General features: G+C 43.3%; 1 protein-coding gene across 1 annotated transcript in view; it reads left to right on the top strand.

Annotated features, from left to right (window-relative positions):
• Positions 1–26,573, top strand: part of LOC121277722 (versican core protein-like) — a 151,993-nt gene that overhangs the window by 82,993 nt on the left and 42,427 nt on the right. Inside the window, exons 4-5 of the mRNA XM_041187357.1 lie at positions 3,100–3,196; positions 4,854–4,961. Of these exons, the coding sequence (XP_041043291.1) occupies positions 3,100–3,196; positions 4,854–4,961 (205 nt within the window). The remainder of the gene's footprint in view (positions 1–3,099; positions 3,197–4,853; positions 4,962–26,573) is intronic.

Raw genomic sequence — 26,573 nt, 5'->3', positions numbered from 1 at the left:
TTACATCAAAATGCCTGTGTTGGATGAAGTTCAGATTTCAGTTTCTGAGGGTTTAAGATATTTAAAAATAGAAACCTGTGAAGACATCAGAAATCATCACATCACTGAAAGAGGTGCATTTTACACTGAGAACAGAGAGGTATGGAATCATACAGCACAGAAGAGGCCTTTCAGCCCATTATATCTGTGCTGCTCTTTGAAAGAGCTATCATCATTTCCCTTGTAAATTTTCTCCCCTACAAGTATTTATCCAATTCCCTTTTGAAAACTACTATTGAATCGGCTTCCACTACCCTTTCAGACAGATTATGATAACTCACTGAGTAAAATAATTTCTCCACATCTCCACTTTAAAATGTTGACAAAATATTCATTTAAATGATTGTCTTAGTTTATTATTTAAAAATGGATTCAGTCCCTTAATTATTTTCTCCACTTCCCCCTCCCAAACTCCATCCTCAACTCACAGACATCACCGCCCCCCCCACCCCCATTCCGCCACCCCAGCCATCTCTTTCCCTTTCACCCATCAAGGCGCTGACTCTCCAAGGTAAAGCTCCACTGTGATGGTTGCCAGTCACAACTTATTTACATGCCTGAGCCTAAACAGTGAGTGTCGACCAGCTGTTTATCCAGGGAGTGAAGGAAGTCACAGGCTGAGTCAATTCCTGCCCCCTCTTGGCATCCTCTCACATACGTGCACAATTCCCAGTGGCAGCCATAGGATAGCGATCAGAAGCTGGACCATCTGATGAATTTTTATTTTTTGGTCCCTCCCTAGCCCATGGATATAAAAGCGAAGTGTAACATCAAAGTTTCCACACATGAGGGAATGAAGCTGGGAGCGAGCAAGCCAGTAAACCATTGCTGAAGCTCTGCTCCCATCAAGTTGTGAGGCCAATAAATTTCCAAAGAAGCATTCCATAGTTAGAATCTGTGTTCTTTTTCCCTTAGTGCATACTTCATTACATCTTTACATCCAGGTGTCAAATATTGCGAAACCTTTAATCAGTTCATTTTAATTAATTATTTTAAAATTAAGGCTATTCCCTTTAGTAAAATTGCAGAACCAACAAAGTAATTAGTGTTCCCGGCAGTTAACATAATTAACATGATTAATGTATCAAAAATATAGGCACTTCATAGGCAGAATTTTAAGTTTGGCATGTGGGCACATGCCCAACACATTGGAACGTAAAATGATGCATGTGAATGTCAGACGTGCGTCTTCACGAACACATGCAACAATACGTTTGGCGGACACCCGCAAGAGTCGGCTATGCACCCACCGATAATTAAAGGACCTATTAAGGCCATTCACGGGATAATTAAGTTGAATTTTATGCTGCCTGTCCAACCTTACGGTTGACGGGCAGACAAAAAGGCCAAGCGGCCTTTATATTTTTTAGGAAACCTCATCCACAAGCGGGATGAGGTTTCCTCAAGTAAATACTAATGAAATAAAAACTTTATTTTGAAAGTAAAAACATGCCCCATCTCATGTGACACAGTCACATGAGGGGACATGTTTCATTAAATTTTTAGTGTCCTTATATATTTTTTTAAAAAGCACTTCAATCTCCCTGAAGCAGCTCCGTGCCGCAGGGAGTTTGAAGCTCTCTTTCATGCGCATGGACAAAATAGCACTGGACCCGACTCTCCCTCCTCCCCCCACCCGCACAGGTAGTGCTCCACTCGCAACCCACACGAGCAGCGGTTGGCTCCATGACTGCCCCGGCCCGCTCCCGCCAAGCCCGCCCAGCAACTGGAAAATCCTGACCCATACTTGCAACAGTAGAGACTGAACAATGTCGACTTTGGACAATATTTTTCTAAATTCAACAACTTGCATTTATATAGCACCTTTAATGTAGTAAAATGTCCTAAGGTGTTTCAGTTATTTATCAGCATGAGGAATTTTAGTTACAAAGTTAGATTGAAGAAACTGGAGTTTTTCTGCTTGGATCAAGGGAGATTGAGGGGTGACCAATAGAGATGTAAAAGATCATGGCAGGTTCAGATAAGGTAGACCAGAAAAAGCTGTTTCCTTTCGCTGATGGTCCAAGGATTGGAGAAAACAAATATAAGGTTTTGGGCAAGAGATGCAAGTGTACATGAGAAAGGACTTTTTGACACAGCAAGTGATAATGACCTGGAACTTGGTACCTAAAAGTGTGGTGGAAGCAAAGACAATGAGTGATTTCAAAAGGAAATTGGATGAGCATTTGAAAGAAATAAACTCACAGGGATAGAGCAGGGCACTGGGAGTGACTGGATTACTGAGAGCCAGCTTGGACTTGATATACCAAATGGCCTCCTTTTATGCTGTAATATTTCTATGCCTATGATTGCATGACTAGGAATGTATTGAAACTAACTTTTGACAATGAGCTACAAAAAGGAGCTATTGGGCAGGTGACATGAAGCTTGGTCAAAGAAGTAGGCTTTAAAAAAAGTCTTAAACGAGAAGAGAGAGTTGAATGGGTGGAGAGATTTAGGGAGGGAATTTTAGAGCCTAGGGCATTGGCAACTGAAGGCATGCCCACCTATGGGGCAGAATTTTACGCTGGCCGGATTCTACGGTCCTGCCGAAGTCAATGGACTTTTGAAAGGCTTGCTGCATTTTACTGCCCCGCCCCCACCGATTCTTAAAATTCTGCCCTGGGTGGAGTAATAAAAATGGGTAAAATGCGAGAAGCCAGAATTTGGGAATGCACATATCTCACAGGGTTGTAGCACTGGAGTTGATTTCAAAGGCCAGGGAGATGTTTGGAAACAAGGATCAGAATTTTCAAATTCAGGAGTGTTGTGACTTTAAGTATAGCAGGATCTCCTCGATGATAGCAAAAACATTTTTTCGAAGTTTTTTTCTCCTTTCTCTCTCTGCCTCTCTTGTACAGATTTAGTGGGCAAAATGTTTCCTCATTTCAAGTCAATCCACCTCTTCTCTGGTGTTTGAAGCTTGAGCGATAAGATCGGCGACTGGGGTTACTCGCTCCATTAAGATTGTGCCCACTGGGGCCATTGTTATGATTGAGGCTGTTGCTCACACCGGGGACTACAGCTCTCTGATCCGTGCCGTCTCATCTTTCATTTCAGGATTTGAAGGAGCTCGCTGTGAAATTGACACCAATGAGTGCCTCTCCAGTCCCTGCCAGAACAGGGGCCGTTGCTGGGATGAGGTCAACAGCTACAGGTAATGGTGTGGAATGGAAACAGAAGCAGTAGCTGTGTATCTTAGTGGCAGTTCCGAGGGAACTTCAACTCTGGATAGCAATGTCGCCCCGTCTGTGCGGGGAAATGGAAAGGCCAGGCAGCACCAAGTGGCCTGAAACTTAAGGCAATAAAATCATGATGGACCCATACAAAATCAATAGGAAAGACAATAGGATTTGTGATTATGAATTATGACTTGTTCGTGGTTACACTACAACTGTATTTAAATTAGTCCTCACATTACAAACTATGGTCATGTCATGAGGAAAATAATAAGCATCCAATTGGGCTTCAGTTAGCTACGCAATTAATTGTAAACATATTGGGCCAGATCTTGTTGCCAAAATAATGCTGTGTTAATAATAGATACCATTATGGATAGGCAAATCAAACAGAAAGTGCTGAGGATTAAGTCATAATGTTGTGAATCTCCAGAACCTGCTGGTTGATTTACAGCTCTCCACAGTTAGCATCGCACAAACAGCATCAAGCCTTCAACCTCCAGATATTTATGAGTTTGTTGGATTTACACATTACTTATCCATTAAATTTACTGCAGAAAGTTAGGGCTGGAACTTAACAGCATTTGTACCCATGTACAATGATGTGACCATTAGTTATGCAATGGCAATGAACCTCTCTGGCCCAGTAAGTGAACACTTTAAACTGATAAATCTCATTGTTCCAAGTAATACATTTTCTTCAGAGATTTGAAATGCCAATTTTTTTTAACTTTTACCTTTTCTTCTTACTTTTCCTTCCTGACTCCTTTTTTTTTTCTCTTAATTCACTCTTTCTTTCCTTCTTGTTATTTCTCTTTCTGTATCTGATTTAACCTTGCACTTCCAGCAGGATAAAGTATAAAATTAGTTCAAACTATACTGCGCAGGAAAATACTTAACTAGCAGGCCATGTTAAGTGGTGAAAAACCCTATTCCAGCACACCCTGAACCATGGTGATGAGCAAAGAAATATCCCACAAGTAAATCTTTCCATGGTCCCTTGTTTTCTTCAGATATTATGACATGAATGCCATGCGTTCCCAAGGGACTGTTGTTTGTGTCACAGAACAAGCTATATCTCTAGTTAAAGCTGCTAGGAAGTTAATGCTGCTCCTAAGCACAAGGAACATGTTCAGTAAGCAACTTGAGAGGGAAAACAACGTGGGAGAAGGAGCAAGGGGAAGTGAGGAGAGGAAGGGGATGCATTGGCAGGACAGACAAGGTAAGAAAGAGAAAGGGAGAAAGAAGAGAGGATGGGAAATGGAGGGAAAGTGCAAGTTAACAGAAAGATGTAAAAAAAAAGGTTATAGGTTACTCGCCAAGTACCACACTGGAGTGTCAGCCTAGGTTATGCAGTCAAAGGTCTCTGGAATGTGACTTCAACCAACAACTGCCCTGACTCAATGAACCAGGGCCAACGGCTTATTTATTACACAGCTATAACTTACAACCTTGAATTTGACTCAGTTTTAATAATAAATACTCTACTCATTGATGTTTTGACATGGATGTTAATTGATTACATAATTATTCATTCTCGTTAGCTGTTGATCCCTTCGACTGTGATGTTGACATGCTTGTCAGCCTCTGTTCTGATATATGGTGTTTAACTCTGTTCTCCTCATGTTCTACCAGATGTCTCTGTTTGCCGGGATTCTCTGGAACACATTGTGAAACAAACATCAATGAATGTTTATCTGGACCCTGCAGAAATAATGCCTCTTGCCTGGATTTTGAAAATGAGTATGTACCAGTAAAAATTAGACTATGTAGGTTTATACACAAATACATTTAATTGGAGACAGGAATATTCCTAATGCATGTATGAGACTGAATAATGTTAGGTTCTGGGAAATAAAACTTGGGATCAACAGTGATCACAAGTGATATTGTATAAAATATTTGGGGACATGATGATTGCAGGGAGGGAATCTGATCAGCTTGTTGGGCCTGGAAGAAAACCCCTGCTCCACTTGGCCCCCAAGCAGTGCTGTAAAGGCACTGTCCTCACGGATCCATCCCTTCTTGCCTTATTATACCTTAATATTTGCCAAGGCCTTGGTGACCCGACCAATAGAAATAAGAGAGTTTTCTTTTAACATAGAGGCTCACGACCTCCTTAATAGTTTTTTTTTACTGACCAACCCACCTCCTGATAGTGGATTGCTTGCCCATCCCTCACCCTACCTTTGTTAAAACCAGCAGAGGGGAGGTTTGAGGCAGCTTGTTGTGGCATTTGAAATTACCCCCAATTTTTTAAGAACTAGGTCTCGTAAAAAGTTCACATTTAATAATCAAGGAAAGGAAGACAACAAAGAAATGTCAGATGATCCATGTCCACACTTACAGTTCCACTTAAGTTCAAATTCAAATATTTCCACACACTTTACAGATACACTGTCCATCATACATGCTAAAGACTCGGTGACTCATTACCTGACATAGCCACCTTGAGTGATGGCATGTGAACAGGAGTCAGAGTGGGGCCACCTGACCTGTGCTTCAAGTGCACCAGCCTGGGAGGTGACACCATAATTCAAGTGAAGAGTCACACACAGTGTTGAGCTATAACTCAGAATTACATATACTTATGAGACTAGCTACAAAGAAATTCAAGCCAGGTACCTCTGATCGACATGAATCAACTGGTCAGAACTGTTCAGAACAATAACAGGAACTTTTGCGATGCAATTGGCGCCATTTGAAGACTGAAGCTCACAATATGATTTTGTAGAATTTTACCCACATTGTAGGAATCCACTCTATTGCCTTTAGGTTTTCATTTTGAACCCAGAAAGTAGATCATTCACTGATACAAATCTGTATATTGATAAAATTGATGACACATTATTATTCAATAAACAACAATATAACCTTTAAAAGGATAGTTTGTGTCATGCTCAAGTGAAGGGTTGATTGCACACTTGTGGTAGAATCCTGACATCATCTTGCTTCTAAGAAAGTGAACTCCATCCCCTCTATTGTTGTACGAGGTAGACTTAAAGCATTTGTCTTTATACTCCCCTTACCACAGGCTTAAGTGATTGCTGATGGCTTGGCACATCTCACCCATCAGCCTCTTCACATGCCTTTTGCCTCCATTGGTTTATTGTGAAGTGCATCATCTCCCTCCCCACTTTGACCAGGCCAGTTCCTTTGTTTTTGTTGGGGTTTATCTTACAGCTGCACAATGTACCCCTACCCCTGAGCTGCCACCTTACAGTGGCCGGCATTTTAAATTTCTTTATATGAATGCAGTTTCCTATCATCCTTTTATTGTAAGTATGTTTCAGCAATTCTGGTCTTTGAGCGATTCAGTTATTTTGTTTAGCAGAGTCAGTTTATTTTCCCTGAAAACTGGAATTGGAAAGTCCATAATCTTTCCATTTCCTACTCATAAAATTAGCTTTAAAAATAGTCGGTTAGTGGTACAGAGCTTGAGTATTGCTCTAAAAAGAGACATGGTGTTGAAACTTTTCATCTTGCGCTCATCAGGACACAATTGCAAGAATACCAATTTGACTTGCCTGGTTGAATTTAAACAAAAGCTTGTAAGTTAACTGTTCCCTGGTACATTCTCCCTGGCAATGCCTTACCCATCAGAGTCCACGCCAGCCAAGCAGCACTCTCTTCTCATGCAGTATAAATTGTTGTTCCCTTTAGAATTGGTGTCCTTGCAAATCTATCCTGATGAGTGCAAGATGAAAAGCTTCAACAGCTATGTCTCTTTTTTCAGCGACACTCAAATTAGCTTTAGTTCTATAAGAGCAAGAGTTACACTAAGGCTCACCTAATTAAGACACAATGAGAAAGGCTGGGTGTCACTGCAGAACAAACGTTTGGACCATCGAATGGAAGCCAATTGGCCAAGGCGGGGTTAGTTCAAAGCCTTAATGTAGGTTTGTACAAACTGGTTGAGGTCAAAAGGCCTGAAACCCAGGCACAAGCCCGTGGCATCAGTGCAATCTAGCTGCTGAATTTCATTAAAAAGCATCATGTCAAGCATTGCCTTGTGCCCGATGCCTTAATCCTACAATGGAGCTAATTCCCATTTGGTTGTCACCACAGATTATGGTGTGGCTGTTGTTACAGCGGAGTTAGAGATCCAGGTACAGAAATCATTAAAGATAGTGGACAGGTACAACAAAAAAATTAAAAGATTGATAGAATGTTGACTTTTACCTCAGAAAGGCTGAAATCTAAAGGGATGGATATTATGTTTCAGCTGTACAAGGCTCTGATTAGATGCCAGCTAGAAAATGGCATTGATTTGGATACTGCACTGCAGGAAGGATGTATTAGCCTTGGATGGGGTAGAGGAAATTTACCAGGAGGATACGGGGCAATAAAACTTAAACTATGAGGGCAGGATGCATAGACTTGTGTTCCCTCAAATATAGAAGATTAAGGTATGAACTAATTAATGTGTTTATGATTAAACAGTTTGATAGGGTAGATAAACAGAAACTATTTCCTCTGAACACAGGGGCATAATATTAAAATTAGAGCTAGATTCAGGATAGATGTCACACAAAGGAAACTTGGAATTCTCTTTCTCTTTAAGCTGTTGTTGCTGGGGATCAACTTAAAATTTCAGAACTGAGGGTGATAGATTTTGGTTTTGTAAGGGTATTAAATGTTACAGAAAAATAGAAAGAAAGAATTGAATTTATTTGGCACATTTGATAAGCACTGGGCACATTAGTGCATTTTACAGCCAATAAGACTCTTTTGAAGTGTAGTCACTGTTGTAATGTAGGAAACACAGCAGCCAATTTGTGCACAGCAAGCTCCCACAAATAACAATTTAATAATGACCAGATAATTTGTTTGCAAGATGTTGTTTGAGGGATGAACATTGGCCAGGACACTGGGGATAACTCTCCTGCTCTCTTTCGAAATAGTGCCATGGGATGTATTGCATCCAATTAGCTAGCACATTGGACTTTCATTAACTTATCACATCCAACAGTGCAGCGCACCTTCAGTATGCTTGGGTGGGGTGGGGGGGTGCAATAGAATCTCATTATGAAGGCTTGGCTGTGTTCCAAGCCTTACTAATGGATTCAGCTCAGCAGGGGTTGTTGATAAATCTATAGAGGGGATTGTGAGCTTTGTTTTGATTGACAGCTTTAACAGGATTATATTTTAGAAGTGGTTTTTGAATGGACATTTGTTTGTGTTGATAGTTTCATGACCACTTAAACAGGATTTTTTTTCGAAATGGAGATTGAATGGCTCTGTGCTTGGTTGACAGTTTTATGAGCACCTAAGAAGATTTTTTTGGAGTTTGAATGACTGCTTATTTTAGCAGTTTCATGAGCATCTCAAAGAATTCCCAATGTTACTAAACGGCTATTCCATAGTGCATACTGGGTGAGTGAGCAAGGTGCAGGGGGTGGAATATGGAGACAATGGAGGGGACAGGGATGGTTGGTGGGGGTTAGTGGATGTTGGGTAGGTGAGGGTGAGGTGGGTGAGGACTAGGGTGCCTGTCGCTCATGCACAAAATTAGGCCGATGGCCCAGTGAACAGTGGTGTTCTTTCTACATAGACTGCCTCGGCATCTGCCCACCTCCATTCCCATTTTGGACTTGCTTCAGGAGCTGGGAGCTCTGAATCCAGCCCAACCCCACCACCCCAGCCACAAGAATAGCATAGAAGGGCACTGCTGAGCGGAAGGTGGAATTATGATGTTGAGAAATCTGCCTACCCACAATTCCTGCTTCCTGAGGGAAAATCCAGCGCCAGGACTTATATTTCTTCATTGGAAAGAAGAAATAAAAGCTTTAATTTCTATTGAGCCTTTCACAACCTCTGGGGCATAGATTTAAGGTAAGGGACAGGAGGTTTAGAAGTATTTGGTTGTGTACTTGCGATGCCATGTCATACAAGGCTATGGGCCTAGTGCTGGAAAATGGGATTAGAATAGTAGGCAATTGTTTGACCGGCGCAGAGTCGATGGGCCAAAGGTCCTTTTTCTGTGCTGTAGACTTCTATGACTCTATGACGTTTCAAAGTGCTTTACTGCCAATGAAGTACTTTTGAATTGTAGTCACTGTTTTGATACAGGAAACCTGACAACAAATTTGTGCACAGCAAGCTGCCATAGAGAGCAGTGAGATAAATGACAAGGTCATCTGGTTGAGATGTTGTGTGAGTAAGAAATGTTGGCCAGAACATTGGGGAGAACTTTGTTGCTCTTCTTCAGATGCCTGAGAGGGATATTCAGGGCCAGTATTTGACAGCTTATCCAAAAGGTTACAGCACCAACAGTGCAGCACTCCCAGGCCTGAATTTTCCGTTCGTCGGGCATGCGGAGCGGACATGAAACAGGGCCCCGACCACGATCGGCCCCCAACCGTGATTTCACATTGGCTGGCCAATTAACAGGCAGCTGTCTCAGGGAGCTGCAGACCGTCACAGAATAAACAAAACAACAAAAATGCTGCAAAATATGTCTGTGCAGCACAATCAAGATCTGAAAGCATATCTTACAAAAAAAACTAGTCCCCAGATATCTCTTTTTATTTTATTTCCCCAAGGAGATTTCATCTCGCCCTGGATCGAGGTTTGAGCAAAAATGTAAAGGCTGTCTGGTCAATTGGCCCGTCCACCAACCATAAAAGTGGACGGGCCAATTCCCTCCTAAATGGGCTTAATTGCCTGCTTAAATGGGCGTGCTTCCGACTGCCGTGTGCACCTGTCGGCCTGAAGATTGCTCACTATGGGGTGACGTCAGGAAGCTCGCCGACCTCATCTCGTGCTACTTCAGGTCTGTTCGGGTGGGATGCTTGACTGCCCGTGAGGCGTAAAATTCTGCCCCCTCCTCAGTCGTGCCCTGGAGCATTAGTTTAAATCTTGTGTTCAGTCTCTGGACTTGAACCCACCACTCCCTAACACAGAGATCAGATCACTACCCAACTAAGCCACAGTTGACATGCATTTCAAGCAACATCATCACTGCATGCTTTGCCTTCTCTTTCAGCTTTACCCATGTTGTATGAGGTTGCCACAATGCTAGTTGATCAAGCTTCATATCAATCATCGGTTTTTGGGTTTGGCAGTGGTTTTACAGCCAGATGCTCTGCCTGCCATTAACCTCCCCCATTTATGCAGCATGGAAACAGCCACCGATACATGCTGGCTTGCCTGCAAACGTGATTAGTTTCTTCTGTAGCCAACAAGTCCTGGAGTGGGACTCGAACCCAGGGTCTTACTGGCTTAGAGGCACAAGCACTGTGCCACTCAGGTTCCAGTAAAACACCACTGCATGATTATATTATTTAATGCCTAAATCTCCTGTTGATAAGTGTTACACAAATCCCAGAAGTAAAGTCACAAATGTTCATATATCAAACTATGCCAATAATTTGTATTTTCCCTTTTCTAGCTTTTTTCAAAATCCATCACCATGCTTACCTACAGGGTTATAGTTTGCTCCAGAAGATTGATTCATCTTCCCAGCCTTTGCCTCTTAATTGCTACCTATAGCTTCTTTCCCCTTTTTGTAAACACCGATTATGTTGCAATATGCAATTGCCAATCCTGTAAAATTTGTTGCATCAAACGCCTTCAAGGGAGATAATCATAGACTCTGCAGTCTGAACACATTTCTTTCAATCTTACAATTTGTATTCTATTGAATCCACTACACTGGGTACAAAGAAACAGGTAAAAAGATCGGTCCTGATAGGTGGGGGTAATTTAAGGTGATTGGCAAGAGGACCAGAGGAAACATTTTTAGATGGAGCAAGTTGTTAGCATTTGGAATGTGCTGCCTGAAAGGGCAGTGGAAGCAGATTCAAAAGCAACTTTCAAAATAAAACTGGATAAATGTTTGATGGAAAAAAATATTGCTGAACAATTGGGAAAGAGTAGGGGAGTGGGACTATTGAATAGCTCTTTCAAAGAGCATACACAGGCACAATGGACTCCCTTCTGTGCTGTATCATTCTATGATTCTGATCTCAGAGGCCTTGGGACAGATTTTTTTTTACCTTTGCCACTTGTGTGGGTAATCAGATCTCGTGGGTTGTTCACCCTTTATAGAAGTTGCCCAACATGAAATGAAAATCTATATGATGTGTTTATAATATTAAAAGAGTTCAGTGGAGTTATACAGGGATATTATTTTCTTTAATGGGGAGGGGAATCTAAGATAAAATTAGTATTAGAGCAAAGCCATTCAGGAGTGAAATTGGAGTGCACTTCTTCACACAAAAAATACAGGAAACCTGGAACTCTCCAAAGAGTCCAAAGAGCTGAAGATTCTGGGGCTCAATTGAACTTTTCTAAACTGAGACCAATGGATTTTTGTTCAGTACAGGTACCGAGAGTTAAGGAGATAAGTTGGTAATAGAGTTGAGGCACAAATCACCCTTGATCTAATTGAATGGAGGAGCAGACTTATGAGACTCTGCTCGTATTCCCATGTTCTATCATGGTTCATTCTGACCGACAGTTGTTGCAGTAACTGGAAATAAGCACAATATACCCATCAGCTCAATGAACCAGGCCACAAAGCGCCATCATTACAAGTGTACCTCAGCCATAAGAACATAAGGACTTAAGAAATAAGACCGGGAAGAGATCATTCAGCCTCTGGAGTCCTCTGCACTAATCAAAAAGATAAGGCTGATCTTCTACTTCAGCTCCACCTTCCCATTCTGGCCCTATGTCCCTTGATTCTTCGTAATATCCAAGGCATCCAAGGTAGACCTGTACCCGATCTGGTGTCCACACTGTACTTTTATCACATGGGCAATACTATTCCAATTTCCAATGTGCATGTTGTACATAAAGGTAGGATTAAGCCTATGGTGCTCGATGACTCCAGCACATAGCTGAACCTTAAAGCACATTTTGTGCAGATTTGGCTTTATAAATACCAAGTACTTCACTTCCTCAAACCTAAATAGAAGGGAAAAAAAGAGAAACTCTTATTCTTCACTGAGAATTATGCATTTAAAAGGGAGATTTATGACCGTTGTATTTGGGTATACTTTACTATTCACTCTGGGTTGAATTTCAAATTCAATGGCAACAATCATGGCCCAATGGATTCTTCTTTTTATGTGTGTATAGACAATGAAGGATGGATTTGAATATCTGAGTGGGAAGCCAGGAAGTGGGAGTGGTGGGGCAGTGAACTAACAGCTTTCTCACTCAAGAGTCTTTTTGGGAGGCTAACCTGAGCAGTTGAGCCTCATTATCATCCCCTCTGTCAACTGGACAGGTCAAACTCATGGGGCCCAGAGACCACCTTCAGGAACCAAGGCAAGTTCCACACCAGTCTCCTCTCATCCCTCCTTCATCTCACCCTGTCAACTATGAGGAATTAGTTGGTCTCAGCTAGTCCAATTCGTGGGGTGGAGGAGTTGGGGGAAAGGGGACAAGAGGGGGAAGGGTGGAATGGGGCCATTTCAAAGGTTGGAAATGGGCAAAGGGTGCCCAGGACAACAGAGGTCCTTTATTTTCCTTTTTGGACCCCATGCTGCAGCCTATTGACATTCATCGGGGAGGTTTAGTAGTACCACCTCTCAGCAATAGGACGGAAGCCCAGTTAAAATGGAAATGCAAAGACTTAAAGCCCCATTCCTGTTTCATTCCCAACTTCCCATGTCTTAACTGCATCTAGTTAAGACACTGAAAGGAGAGAATTATGGAGTGGGAATGGTGCAGTAAGTCTTCTCATGGCTATTTTAAATGCATTCCTACACTGTTCCAAACAGCGGGATGAGTTGAAATTTCTCTTTGAATATCAGTTGGTTACTTGACTACAGAGGGATACCACGGCCAGATTCAATGCATTCTTTATCTAAACTCTTACACCTTTCCAGCAAGAATTGCAAATAGCCCCCCTGACCAAATCTAATGACCCTGCCATTGGACTAGTTGAGACCAACTAATTCAGCACAGTGGACAGGATGAGATGAAGTAGGGATGAGAGAAGATTGGTGTGGAACATGAACAGTGGTATGTACCAGTTGAGCCGAATGGTTTGTTTCCGTACTGTAAATTCCATATGGCTTAGGAATGAAAGTTAGAAATTCTCCTTGCTTGTTTGATTTAAGCAAATGCTGATCTCCAAGTGAGGGAGAGCAAACCAACAGAAACCTCACAAAGTCTCCAGGAAGCTTTCAGCGTCACTGATCTCTTCTGTATTGACGCAAGCAGTTATTGAAACAAAACTAAATGCTCTGCAGCGAACTGAGTTCTTAAAATACATGTTTTGTGCAGTGGTATGGGAGCAGGCAGAGAAGCGTGACGGAATAGATGAGCAGAAGCAAGCAGGAAGATCAGACGGATCACTTATGGATTGAATAAGGGCAAAACATATCCTCTTATGGAGGATTACAGACAGGGGGAACGTTGAGGCTGTGGTTATGAAAGAAAACAATTAAAAAGAACTGTATTTATTTTGGACACTAATCATTTCACCCATTTCCTCTTCTCATTTCTATGTTCTCACAGCTTCTTCTCCTGTACCTGGGTCACTGGCTTAGAAATTCAAGCATGTTTTTTAGGCACTAAATGGGTGCCTAAGTCTCCCCACCACATTGATGTAGACAAAATAAGAGGTATGCAGTGCCCATGACCAGAACAGCTATTAGGATCCTTTGCATATGCAAGTGAGGGATCTAATGCATATTTGAGGCCCCTGGTGAAATGTTGGGTTTTGCTAATCTCACCGGCTGCCTTCAGGAAAACCAGGCTTACATGCGTTTCTTAAAATGATCACTGTAGGCAGCCAGCAAAGAGATAAATATTTAACCTGAATATGGAGCAGGGAAGCGCAGGAGTCCTCCTCTAACTCTACATTCAAACTACAGGTCATTGCTGATCATTGCTCACCTTCCTCCACTCACCAATCAAACCCAGTCATCCAAACACCCCTTTCCCAATTCACCACCCCATTCAGCACACTTCCTGATTTTCCCTTTTCTCCCAGTGCTCCCTGATTGCCCTCGCCTCCCGATCGTCAGCCTCCAGCCCATTGCATTCCCTTCCCCTTTAAGCAGTTACCTGAGAGATATCTACTGGCAATGCAGGAGCCTCAAATTCCAAATCTCTTCACCTGGGGACATGCAGAAGGTGGCAGTAGATCTGATTCAAAAGAGGGCCACTCAGCTGCTGACCTCATTGCATCCTTGGTTCAAACATGGACGAAAGAGCTGAACTCCTGAGGTTAGGTGAGAGTGACTGCCCTTGACATCAAGCCCGCAGTTGATTGAGTGTGGCCAACCATCTTCAGCTGCTTCATCAATGATCTTCCTTCCATCATAAGGTCAGAAGTGGGGATGTTCGCTGATGATTGCACAATATTCAGCACTATTCGTGACTCCTCAGTGACAGAAGCAGTCCATGTCCAAATGCAGCAAGACCTGGATAATATCCAGGCTTGGGCTGACAAGTGTCATGTAACATTCACACCACACAAGTGCCAGGCAATGACCATCTCCAACAAGAGAGAATCCAACCATCTCCATTGACATTCAATGGCATCACCATTACTGAATCCCCCACTGTCAACATCCTAGGTGTTACCATTGACCAGAAACTGAACTGGACTAGTCATATAAATGGTTACAAGAGCAGCTCAGAGGCTAGGAATCCTGTGGCGAGTAACTCACCTTCTGACTCCCCAAAGCCTGTCCACCATCTTCAAGGCACAGGTCAGGAATGTGATGGAATATTCTCCGCTTGCCTGGATGAATGCAGCACCCATAACATTCAAGAAGCTTGATGCTGTCCAGAACAAAGTAGCCTGCTTGATTGGCACCACATCCACAAACATACACTCCCATCACCACTAATGCACAGTAACAGTGGTGTGTACCATCTACAAGATGCACTGCAGGAATTCAGCAAGGCTCCTTAGACAGCACCTTCCTAAGCCACGAGCACTACCATCTAGAGGGGCAAGGGCAGCAGATCGATGGGAACACCACCGCCTGGAAGTTCCCCTCCAAGTCACTCACCATCCTGATTTGGAAATATATCACTGTTCCAGTGGGTCTCAGAGCTCCCCATTCCAGTGTAGTGATTGATCCAGTGATTGTATCTGGTAGTGTATGAAGTTCCTGCTACAAAAAGACTCACTTGTCTAGAATATTCTGTTATTCGCCTGTAAATCATTTGACAACTTGTGGTGAAGGAGAGATATCTCGTGAATTGAGAATGGCCACAAGTCACCAGATAACTTGTGCCGCTCTGGCTTTAGATTCACGAAAGGAGCAGCTCACCCTCAAACTCCCCGTGAGTGCCATGCTTTTGCTGCCTTTACACACAGGGTTGAATTTTGCCGTCGGCGAGCAGGGGGCGGGGCTCACTCGCCAATGCGCAAAGTGACACGGGATGACATCGGGGGAACCCCCGACGTCATCTTGCCCATTTAAACCTGCAGGAAAGTGGGCCTGCAGCAAAATCAGCTGTGCGCCCGCCGACTTGTCAATGGCGATAAAAGACCTCCCTGTCCAACCTTGAGGTTGGTGGGCAGGCCAGGAGCCCCGGCGGGAATTAGAAAAAACATGAAACCTTATCCACCGGCGGGATGAGGTTTCGTGTAGGGTTTAAAAAAGCTTAACAAAGTTTTAGTGAAATTTATTAACATGTCCCATCTCATGTGACATTGTCACATGAAGGGGACATGTTAAGGATTTTTTTTCTATTTTTAATGTTTATATAGCTTTCAGTGATCTCCCTGAGGCAGCACTTAGCCTCAGGTAGATGTGCGCTCTTTCATGTACATGCGCGAAAGAGTACACTCTAGCATTTGGGGACTACCCCCCCGCCCGCACAGGGAGCCCATAGCGCTTCCTGCCAGGTGTCACGTTGGGCGGGCCTCAATTGGCCTGCCCACTTAAAATGGCAATGAGGCCCGCTTCTCCGGTGGGGATCGGCTCCCCGCCCGCTGGAGTTTGGGTCGGGTCCACCCGCCTGGTAGGCAGAAAATTCTGCCTATAGTTACCCGTTAAATATGCCACAGGAAGTTAGGGCTGGTAATTAACAGTGTAATTACCCGCTAACAACAGGAATGTTGTGAATGACTGTTAATAAACCTCTCTTGCCAGAAACTAAAGAGTTAAAAATGTGGATTCTCATTCCTCCAGGTTGTGTGTAGGTGTTACATTTAAATTGGTATTGAATTGATTTTAAAATGTCAACTTCTAATTCCTTAATTTGTTTTCCTTGATTTACCATTTTCTTCTGTCTCTCTTAATCCAACCTTTCTTTCCTTTTCTTTATTTCTCTTTCTGTACCTATATTTTCTTTATTCTTTCATGGGATATGGGTATCACTGTCAAGGTTAACATTTGCTATCAATCCCTAAATGCCCTCGAGAAGGTGGTGATGAGCTGTCTTCTTGAACCGCTGCAGTCAATGTGGTGTAGGTACATCCACAGTGCTGTTAGGGAGGGAGGTTCAGGATTTTGACCCAGCGACAGTGAAGGAATGGCAATATATTTCCAAGTCTGGTTGGTTTGGAGGGGAACTTCCAGGTGGTGATGTTCCCATGTGTCTGCTTCTCTTGTCCTTTGAGGTCATAGAGGCCACGGGTTTGTAAGGTGCTGTCAAAGGAGCCTTGCTGAGTTGCTACAATGAATCTTATAGATGGTACTCATTGCTACCACTGTGCATCAGTGATGGATGGAGGGAATGTTAAGGTGGTGGATGGGTGCCAATCCAGTGGGCCGCTTTGCCCCTGATTATGTTGATTTGACTCTAATTCAATGCAATTCCTTTTACATCATTCCTCTGTTCCTTTCTCAACCCTTAAATCTAATTGGTTACGGAGATGCACTGTTGGTTTCATTGCTCACCAAGGTATCCTATTGCGCCCATATACTGTTCTCAGTTCACACTTCCAGCAATTTTGTGTAAAACATTTTTGAATTTAAGGGAGTTGGAATAAGTCTAATTAACTGCTGTTAGTTAGCCATGAGATATCCCGCTCCAGGAAATTCTGGTCTTGTCTCCCTATAACTGCTTTCAAGGAAATTTCGGCCTGAATTTTCACTCCTGGGTTGGGAGCGTATGGTTGGTATAATTTCCGGCTCCCATGGCACTCCATACTCTCCATGCCAACCCATACCCCTCTCCCCACCCTCCATGGCACCTTATACTCTCCATGCCAACCTATATCCCTTCACTCACCACCATCATGGCCCTTCATAGCCCCTATGCCAAGTCAGTGTCAATACATGTCAATCAATGTCCCCAAACCACCACCCTTTGCCCTTGCAGCCTCCAATATCAACTCATCCAGTGTCCATTATGGACACTCAGGAACCAAGCTGAAGTTGAAGAAAGTTCCTAAGTGCCTATTGATGAATTCACTATTTAAAAGAACAACACTCATTGATATAAACCCAGTCACTACATTTAACTTCCTTCAAATTTTATTCCCTTATAATAAAAAGCATTTGGAATCCATAGTCCAGCTGCAAAGACTTTATAAGCACTTGGACTATCAATCAATCTGTGAACCCATAGGCACCCCTCTGTAATAACAATAGGCTGTGAAATCAGTTATGCAGCACAAATCTTAAAATGCAAGCCCTCAGGCTTATGTTAACAAACAGGGTGAAATAGCAAGCACTGATTTAATTTATAAATTGCAGACAGTTATTTTGGGACATTTAAAGGGCAGGAGACTTAAATTTCTTGACAGCTTGATAGTTCCCTTTGACCGTTCCAATGAGCTTGACAGTTTCAATGAGTTTATCCACTTTTTACACACATTCATGGCTAATTTTAACAATCCCAAAGGACAAGTTCCCACTTCTAAAGGGTACCTTAACTCTCCTAAAGGTGCCCCTCGATCATATCCAAAATATACCCTACCTTTCCAAAAGGGTATCTTACCTCTCCAAATAATTCTGCAAATTTTAGACTTTCATCTACCAGGCCTAAAGTGCACAAGTTGTGTTTTGACAATTTAGCAGCCAAAATCAAATCAGTCTGAGGGCAGCTGTACTTTAACATGAGCAGTGCCTCCATGAACCACAAATGTGTAAAGAGCACCCCTCCGCCCCCCCACCCCACGCATAAATGGTGGGTGTGGAGTTAGGGTGCGGGGCTTCAGGATCCAGACGTCTGCAGCCATTTTCACTAAAATGGAGAGCCTCTCCATCTGCATGAAAATCCAGGCCTTACTGAACCAAAATTGGGAAAGTACATACTTGGTGCTTTTCGCATGATGTTTTGCTAAAATGAGAAATTGTTTGAAAAACAAAATAAACTGAGAGTGGATTGAAAATTCCTTACCCTAACAAGTTGCATGTCACTTTTAATTGGCCTTTCGCCCAAGGTAGCTCTGAAATAAGAGATTCTTGTGCTTCTTCATATTCTGATTTTAAGTGCTGGATAAATATTTGAGGTGGGAGAAATCACACGATCATCTGCGATGTGTTGGAGTTGTACAGTGTGTTTCATTTTTGCAGTACATGGATGGTGTGAAGGATAGCAAGGACTGTGAGTATTCTTCCTTTGCACATTCGTAATGGGTTTATTTTCACCAATGTGATAGATCACCAGTAACAGGAACTATAAAAAATAATAGAAGCATATGAATTGTCATTAGAACTGTAGGATATTTCTGGCAGTGCTTTGTAGCTGTGAAGGACCCATAACTCACAAAGGAGTTTAACCCACTTATTGCCTCAGCTACACTCACTTATTGATGAAGTGACAATGATAGGAGTCATATTAGGGGACTCGTGACCCAACTCCCCAAGGCATATAAAAGGCACAAGTCAGGAGTGTGATGGAATACTCTCCACTTGCTTGGATGAGTGCAACTCTAACAACATTCAAGAAACTCGACACCATTCAGGACAAAGCAGCCTGTTTGATCAGCATCCTATCCACCATTTTAAACATTCACTCCCTTCACCACTGACACACAGTGGCAGCAGTGTGTGCCATCTACAAGATGCACTGCAGGAAATCACCAAGGCTCCTTCTGCAGTACCTTCCAAACCTACGACCTCTACCACCTAGAAGGACAAAGGCAGCAGATGCATGGGAACACCATCCTGACTTGGAAATAAATCTCCATTCCTTCTGTGTCGCTGAGTCAAATTCCCAGAACTCTCTCTCTAACAGCACTGTGGGTGTACCTACACCACATGGACTGCAGTGGTTCAAGAAGGCAGCTCACCACCACCTTCTCAAGGGCAATTAGGGATAAGCAATAAATGCTGGTCTAGCCAGCAAAGCCCACATCCCATGAATGAATAAATGAAAAATAAGCATTTCCACTTGCACCATTTTTTGGTGAGGGGTGTTGTGCTTTTTATTGCTTTACCTGAATCATCATGATCCGTTTAGGCCAAGCTTCATTTCCACAGAGGTTTTCCTGCTTCTCCAGTATGGTTGTGGCATGTGAGCCACATAAAACCTAGAAAAATGATCTATTTCTCTATTCACCCACCTTCTCTCCTGCTCCCAGTGATGTCCAGCAATGTAGACCTTGCTGCTTCAAGCTGCACTTACCAGCTTTGTAAAAATCAGAGTGGTACAGGTAGAGTTCGGAAGTTAGGGATGGCATTTTACTTCTTTTTATTCATTCATGGGATGTGGGCTTCGCTGGCTAAGCAAGCATTTATTGCCCCTCCCTACCTGCCATCAATGGCCATAGAGACTCCACTGCAAAGACCACTGGGAAGATTTGGCACCATTGTCTTTCTCACTTTCTCTGAGCTCCACAGCCATTTTGTCCTCTGGGGCAGATTGGTCTGCTATCACCCATTCAATCTCCATGTCTGCCTCCTCCTCCTCCATAATGTTATTAGAGCAAAGAAAGCTACATCTCTTCCCGCTCTCTAGTATTGCTCACTTAGACTGCAATGACAGAAATACAGAGTGCCGCACTAATCTCCTGGTCCAACTATTTTTATCAGGCTGCACCACTTTAAATGGTCATCATTGCAACAGTGGGACGCCTTCTGCAAGCAGTCATTCATGCTTGGCACTGAAGCAAGAACCTTTGACTGGCCATAATCCTCTGGCATGAGGACACTCTGCACTCTGTTGCACGCAGCCTTGGTGAGTCCGTGCACATGGGCTGGTCATCTAAGCTCAAATCTCATGACCGCCATGTGAAACTTGCAGGGCTGCCAACCTTGTCAGTGTTTATATCACTCACCTTGCCAGACCTTACTTGGTCATTGGTGCTCTTTCGGCACTGTACCCATGTTTGTGTGACCACCCCATTGGTGTGGCTCCTCAGCTCCACAGCCACCTCCTGCCAGGCCATCTTCATGAGGCTGGCTGGTCTCCTCCTCCTGCCCTTCAGGAACAGGCCTTCTCTCTGTTCCCTCGCCACCTGCAAGACCACCCCCTCAGGAAGGAGTCACTGAAATGTGGAGCCATCCGCCCTCTCACTGCAGCTATTCCTTCACAAGTTTTCTTCAGCTGCACCTCTCCCTCTGCCATCTCTCTGTACACACAGTAAGTGAGGGCTGCAGACTGGCCTTTAAAAGTGGCACCATTAACCTTATGCCCACCACCAATTTTTGATCCACCCTGCCACCAACTCCCCCCACCCCCTCTCAACACCTTCCCCCACAGCACCAGTTGAACATTGAATGACTGCATGGTGGGAGATCTCTGTGGAAGTCCCCACTGCCTGCAGCTGCATGAGCCACAAATGACCCCCAATGTTGGGACTTCGAGCAAAATTCACTTCAAGGTATCCAATTGTGGTGGTTGTGTGGCACAAGAGATGTGTTAGGGTGGATCCTGATCTTGCTCCATAATGTAAAATGGGTGGGAGCAAGTTGGCAGCACAATTCACCCCTCTGCTCATGTTTATTTATATTGGTTTGAGTGGAGAGATGGGCTGCTGACCCATTATCACCTGTCTTACATTTTTGTGCAAAGTCAAGGTCTATCTCTTGAAGTCAAACTGTGGAAAGAACATCAAAAATCATGGTATGAAAATGTTTTATTTTAGTATATAAATTGGTTGCAAGTAATAATGACAAACCGACCCGTTGTAACAAATGCATTGATGAAAAAGTCAGTCCACAAATTGGTTTTTAAAATGGGGTTTGGCTGCACAGATGTGGTTTACTGAGCACAACTATAGTACCATCATGCTTATCTTAGCACAGCGGTAGAAATGAATCTGAATTTCTCAAAGTGTCAAAGTTAATGCATTGCACACAATCCAGTTAAAACTCCAATGCTGCACTATCTGAGATGTCATCTTTTAGATATGGCACTTGACGCTGACTATCTGGTCATTCATCTCATTTGCTGATTGCATACCCTTGTTGGGCAAAAATTGGCTGCCATCTCACATTATGATACTGATGACACATAATAGCTATTGGCTGTGAAGTGACACTCCATCTTATTCCGTTTACTTTTCTCTCCTAATGGTGTAGGCCTTAGCTGGGGCAAAGTTCCACAGGCAATAGCAGGCAGCCCTCGAATTCCCCTTACCGACAGGCCATTCTTAAAGGGTGTGTGGGGGAAGCAGAAATAAGGCATAGCTCGGTCAGGACAGTGCCCCGAAGCATTCCCACCACCAGGGAAGTTTCCCAGGGAGGTAGGCTGGGATGTGGATCAGGGTGGGCAGCCAATTAACATAGTTAAGGCCAAATAAGGGGAGAATTTGCTGGTGGCAGTGTGTCCAACACCTCCCCCAACACACACACACAACCCCACCCCCGCCCCCCCAACCGTCCCGGTCTGAATGCAGAAGCTCCAGCTCAATGGAGGTGGCATCCCTCCAGCAGGTCAGGCTGGGTGCATGGGGCAAGATAGGACCATTGGAGCCAAAGGCTGCATTTATGAAAGGCTAAAATCATGTCCAAGGTCGATCTAGGTTTTCCCCTCCATCCCTCTGTACCTACCAGTGTAGATCTTTTTTATTTTCTTACTGTTGCATAGACCAGCAGAAGCCTCCTCCATGTTGAAATACCCTCATGGTCACCAACCTGCCTCAACAGCACCTACCCCTAGTGTAGCTGCTGAGGATCCACAGCTGCTGGCCCTCTAATTGGATCTGCACCATCAAGAACCAGCCCCAACCACCCCCACTTAATTGGCAGCATGCACAGAGGCGATCTCCTGGAAGATTGCTCTCAACTCCAGCAAATGCGGGCTCGGGACCCCCATTTGGTCCCGATGCCAGGGTGTCAAAAAACCAAGGCAAAATCCAGCCCTTGGTGTCAACAGGCCACCACACTACAAAGAATATTGTGTCCAAGACCAATTTTATTCTCACTTGACAGGTCAACAGGTGCACCTTCTAGTAGAAAGAAAGAATGTGCATTTTTATACTGACCTCTGGATGTCCCAAAGTACTTTAGAGCAATGAAGCATTTTTGAAGCATAGGTGCATTTGTACTGTTGGAAACGGGGTAGCTAATTTTCACATAGCAAGCTCCCACAAAATATAATGTAACTTTGACCAAGAGATCTGTGATGTTGACTGTGGGATAAATATCGGCCAGGACACGGGGGTAATTCTACACTTCTTTGAATAGTAACATGGGATTGTTCACATCCACCTGTCAGGGCAGGAGGTGCCTTGGTTTAATATATCATTTGAAAGACAGGTGATGCAATAGATGTCAATGGATCAGGAACCTTGGCTTACCTTTCCGTTCCCTAGTTCAATGCTACAAAGGATCAATTTTAACATTCGCAACCACACCTTGGCTAAGTTCAGTTAACCCACCTGGCTCGAGGGGCCGAATGACCGTCTCCTGCTCCTAATTCATGTGTAACTCTCTTCTGCAATCAGGAATAAAACCTGGGCCTATTCTGGTCTGCATGACTCACAGTGCAAAGCTAGGCAATGACTGTACCCAGGAGAGCTACATGATATTCTTAATGAACAGATTAGATCTGCAGCGTCACAGTATTGGTGAACTTATTTCCAACAACAATAGCTATCTGGTATCTGTTCCTGGAGTGAGTGATGTTGCTGTCTGTCAGTTTCTCTATGCAGATTACGTGATCAGTCAGATTTTGTCTGAGAGAAAATGGGAATCAGTAACTCAAGTTCAATTCATCATAGGTGTATATCAGCTGAACGTATGTCAAACAGATTATTCAACTCCCATATGTATTCAAAACTCTCTATAAAAAGTTGTAACTCAAAAGCTGTTATAACAATCCATGTAAACATAGCTGCTGAACAATTTAAATACCTTTGGATTTATATTTCAATAACTCTGTTCCTTGCCACTTGCTGAGGATATTATTCAGTTGCCAACCCTGCAGGATTGCCCTAGAGTCTGCAGGGATTATAGGTTAATCTGTTGCAAAGCAATATAGGAGAAAATTCATTGGGGCATTGAGGAAAATTTTTTCATTTCCTTTGAATACTTTCATTTATTGGTTATAGGAACACTGGAGATTTTTATTTGACCGATCAAGAATTATCCAATCAGGTTTTGAAGAAATGACCCTCTTTCCAATTGGCCTGGCAAGTTGGTCCGGTCAGATGTTGAATGTGTCTGCCTGATGAGGAGTGGGAGGGTGGGGGTGGGCTTCTGGGTTGGTTGAAGGCCGCAGGTCTTGTGTGGAAACCTCCAAGAATAGGTGCAACCAGAGTTGGCTATCCTCGGGGTATTATAGTGACAAATTTGCTGCAAGCCTCAAGCTACAGGCCTCTGTGAGTCCACTCACTATCTGCTAGTTAGGACTACAATCCTACTGTTAGTGTGTAAATAGTATACAGCCCCTCCGTGTCAGTTCCCTGAGGGTTTGCTCTGAAGCAGCCAAATGCTGAAGCTCTGCCTTTGCTTGCAACAACAAACTTCTCACCACGTGTACTCATTAAGTAGCTCATTAGCTGTTTCAGAAGACAGTAAAGGCTTTTTATTGCAGGTACACTGAGGTTGGCTGTGATTTCTTACAGTTTAAAAACATCTTGTACTCAGGGCTTGCATGTTAAACACGTAGAAATGCACAAACTCATACTGGCTGCTCGGGAACTTTTGAAAGGACAAAACTCCTCACATTTTTTAGGGGAAATGGAGGAATTTCAACTCTTAATGTTATTGGCTATAATATCGAAACGGAAACTGGAAAATAGTCTGCAGAACAGGCAGCATCAGTGGAGGGAGAAACAGAGCTAAAAGGTCATCGAGCTGAAATGTGATCAGAACTGGAAGATGTTTAGAGATGAACGGCTTTTAAACAAATTCAGAGTCACAGAAAGGAATAGAGAAAGAACAAAAGAACAAGATTATTAGCTGAAGTGTATTATGAAAGGATGCTCACAGCCATAAGTTTAGAACATCACCAACTGATGTTAACAAAACTGTTGAATGTGGAATTCTGACTGTAAGGTATGTCAGTTCTGTTGGGATATGTCTACAGGCACTCGCCAATCACTGTTACATTGAGGTTTCTCTATTATTCTTTTTAAGACATCTTTTACAGATTTAACAGGACCACAGTTTTCATGACTGTGCTATAGCTATATATGAAGCCTTGGTTAGAACACTTTTGGAGTATTGCATGCAGTTCTAGGCACCACACCTCAGAAAGGCTATCTTGGTCTTGGAGGAAATGCAACACACACTTGATTGACCTAAGCGAGAAGTTTAAGGTGGTCAAAGGAATTGGTAAGGGAGAGTGAGAGAAACTATTTCCTCTGGTAGGCGAGCCTAGAATAAGGGACGTAACCTTACAATTAGAGCTAGACTATTAAGGGGTGGTGTCAGGAGACACTTTTTCACACATAGGGCAGTGGAAATCTAACTCTCCCCATATAAAAGCTGTTGAGACTGGGAGTCAGTTTGCCAAGAATTCAAAGCTGAGGGTGATATATTTTTGGTAGCTGAGGGTATTAAGTTATGGAACCAAGGTGAGTAAATGGAGTTGAGATATAGATCAGTCATGATCTAATTGAATGGCAGAATAGGCCCCGAGGGGCTGAATGGCCTCCTCCTGTTCTTATGCTTATAAAGAGATAAAGTGAGACAGTAGCTTGTGTTGAAACAGATTGCTGCAGTACCAGAGCTGAGGCGAGTTGGTTGAGTGAGTAGCCTAGGTGTATGTGAAAGGAAGCTCGATAAGTGCATGAGCAAAAAGGGAACTGTATTGACAGGGAGAGGTGAAGTAGGTTGGGAAGAGGTTCATGTAGAGCGTAAACACTGGCATTGGTTGAATGACCTGTTTCTACGCAATAAATTCCATACAGTTGTTCCAGCATTGATGCCAGTTATCTGACTTTGCCCCATTCTATAAGCGGCACAGAATCAGGGTCACATTGAATTGTTAATTGATCATTGATGCAGGATCATCAAAAGTGATCACATATTTATGGAATTTCCTCAGAACTGGGCCATTGTAACTGTACCACAAATGCATTGTAACCCCCATTTGCACATGAGCGGGTTGGCCAACACCTTCTTGGCGAAGTTACAGCAGTAAAATAGCGGCAAGAAGTCCAAAAGAAAATCAGGGTTGTATTGTTTCCTGGAAGCCCCTGAGGCAGATTGAAAACCCCTTTCGGTTCATGGAATCGAGCGTACTTTTTTTGAAACATTGAGAACAGGAGGTGACTAAAATTAAATATGACTCAGATTGGCCTGGTGAAGGAACCCGCCTCCTCCTGCTCCTCTGTAAAGTTGGTCCTGCAGAAAAGGTTGTCTCTGATGCATTCTTTTCAAGCTTGACCTCCCTTCGGGAGCTGCACCACAGGGAAATGTTTGAGAGGTGGCTATGGTTGTGTGGCTCCCAAAGCATTTCACCACTAAGGGGTTTCTTCACCTCATGTCTGAGTTTGTTGTAGAATAATTCATGGAGATTTATCACTATGATAAGCCAGAAGCCCCATTATCATTGTATCATGTGACCATCAGGACTGTAGAGGGTGCACTAGATGAACATTCGTCCAGCAATTCCTATGGCCCAATATCCTTAGTCTCTATCTGTGGAATCAAAGGCTTCATGTTTGAAATTTTCCAAGATCTCTGCACTGTCAATTGCTGAGAGCCCAGATCAATCCTTTACTGCTTTTCAGGAATAGTGCAGCTGGAGAAAATAGTGAAAGATTTAGCTCATACATTGCAATGGCTTTAATGCATTAATGGCAATAACTATTTCAAACATGACCATAATTAAATGGTGGGATGATGGGAAACAGGGACTATTTTCAGTTTTAAACGTCACCACTGGTGACAGATTTAACACTATTCCTCCAGATAAGGAAGGTTACCACTAACACTAAGGACCGGACCTTCCTGTGGGCTCAGGAAAACCCCAAACTGCACGTTTTTGCACCTTCCAAAATGCACACCTGACCCATGTGTGACTTTGCCCAGGAATTTTGTCTTTTTACACAAGGGTCGGGTTCATGGTGCATTTTGCAAG

Source organism: Carcharodon carcharias, chromosome 5, assembly GCF_017639515.1.
Source record: "Carcharodon carcharias isolate sCarCar2 chromosome 5, sCarCar2.pri, whole genome shotgun sequence".
Classification (NCBI taxonomy): Eukaryota; Metazoa; Chordata; class Chondrichthyes; order Lamniformes; family Lamnidae; genus Carcharodon; species Carcharodon carcharias.
The sequence above is the reverse complement of the archived record's forward strand: the minus strand, read 5'-3'. Positions and strand labels throughout refer to the sequence as shown.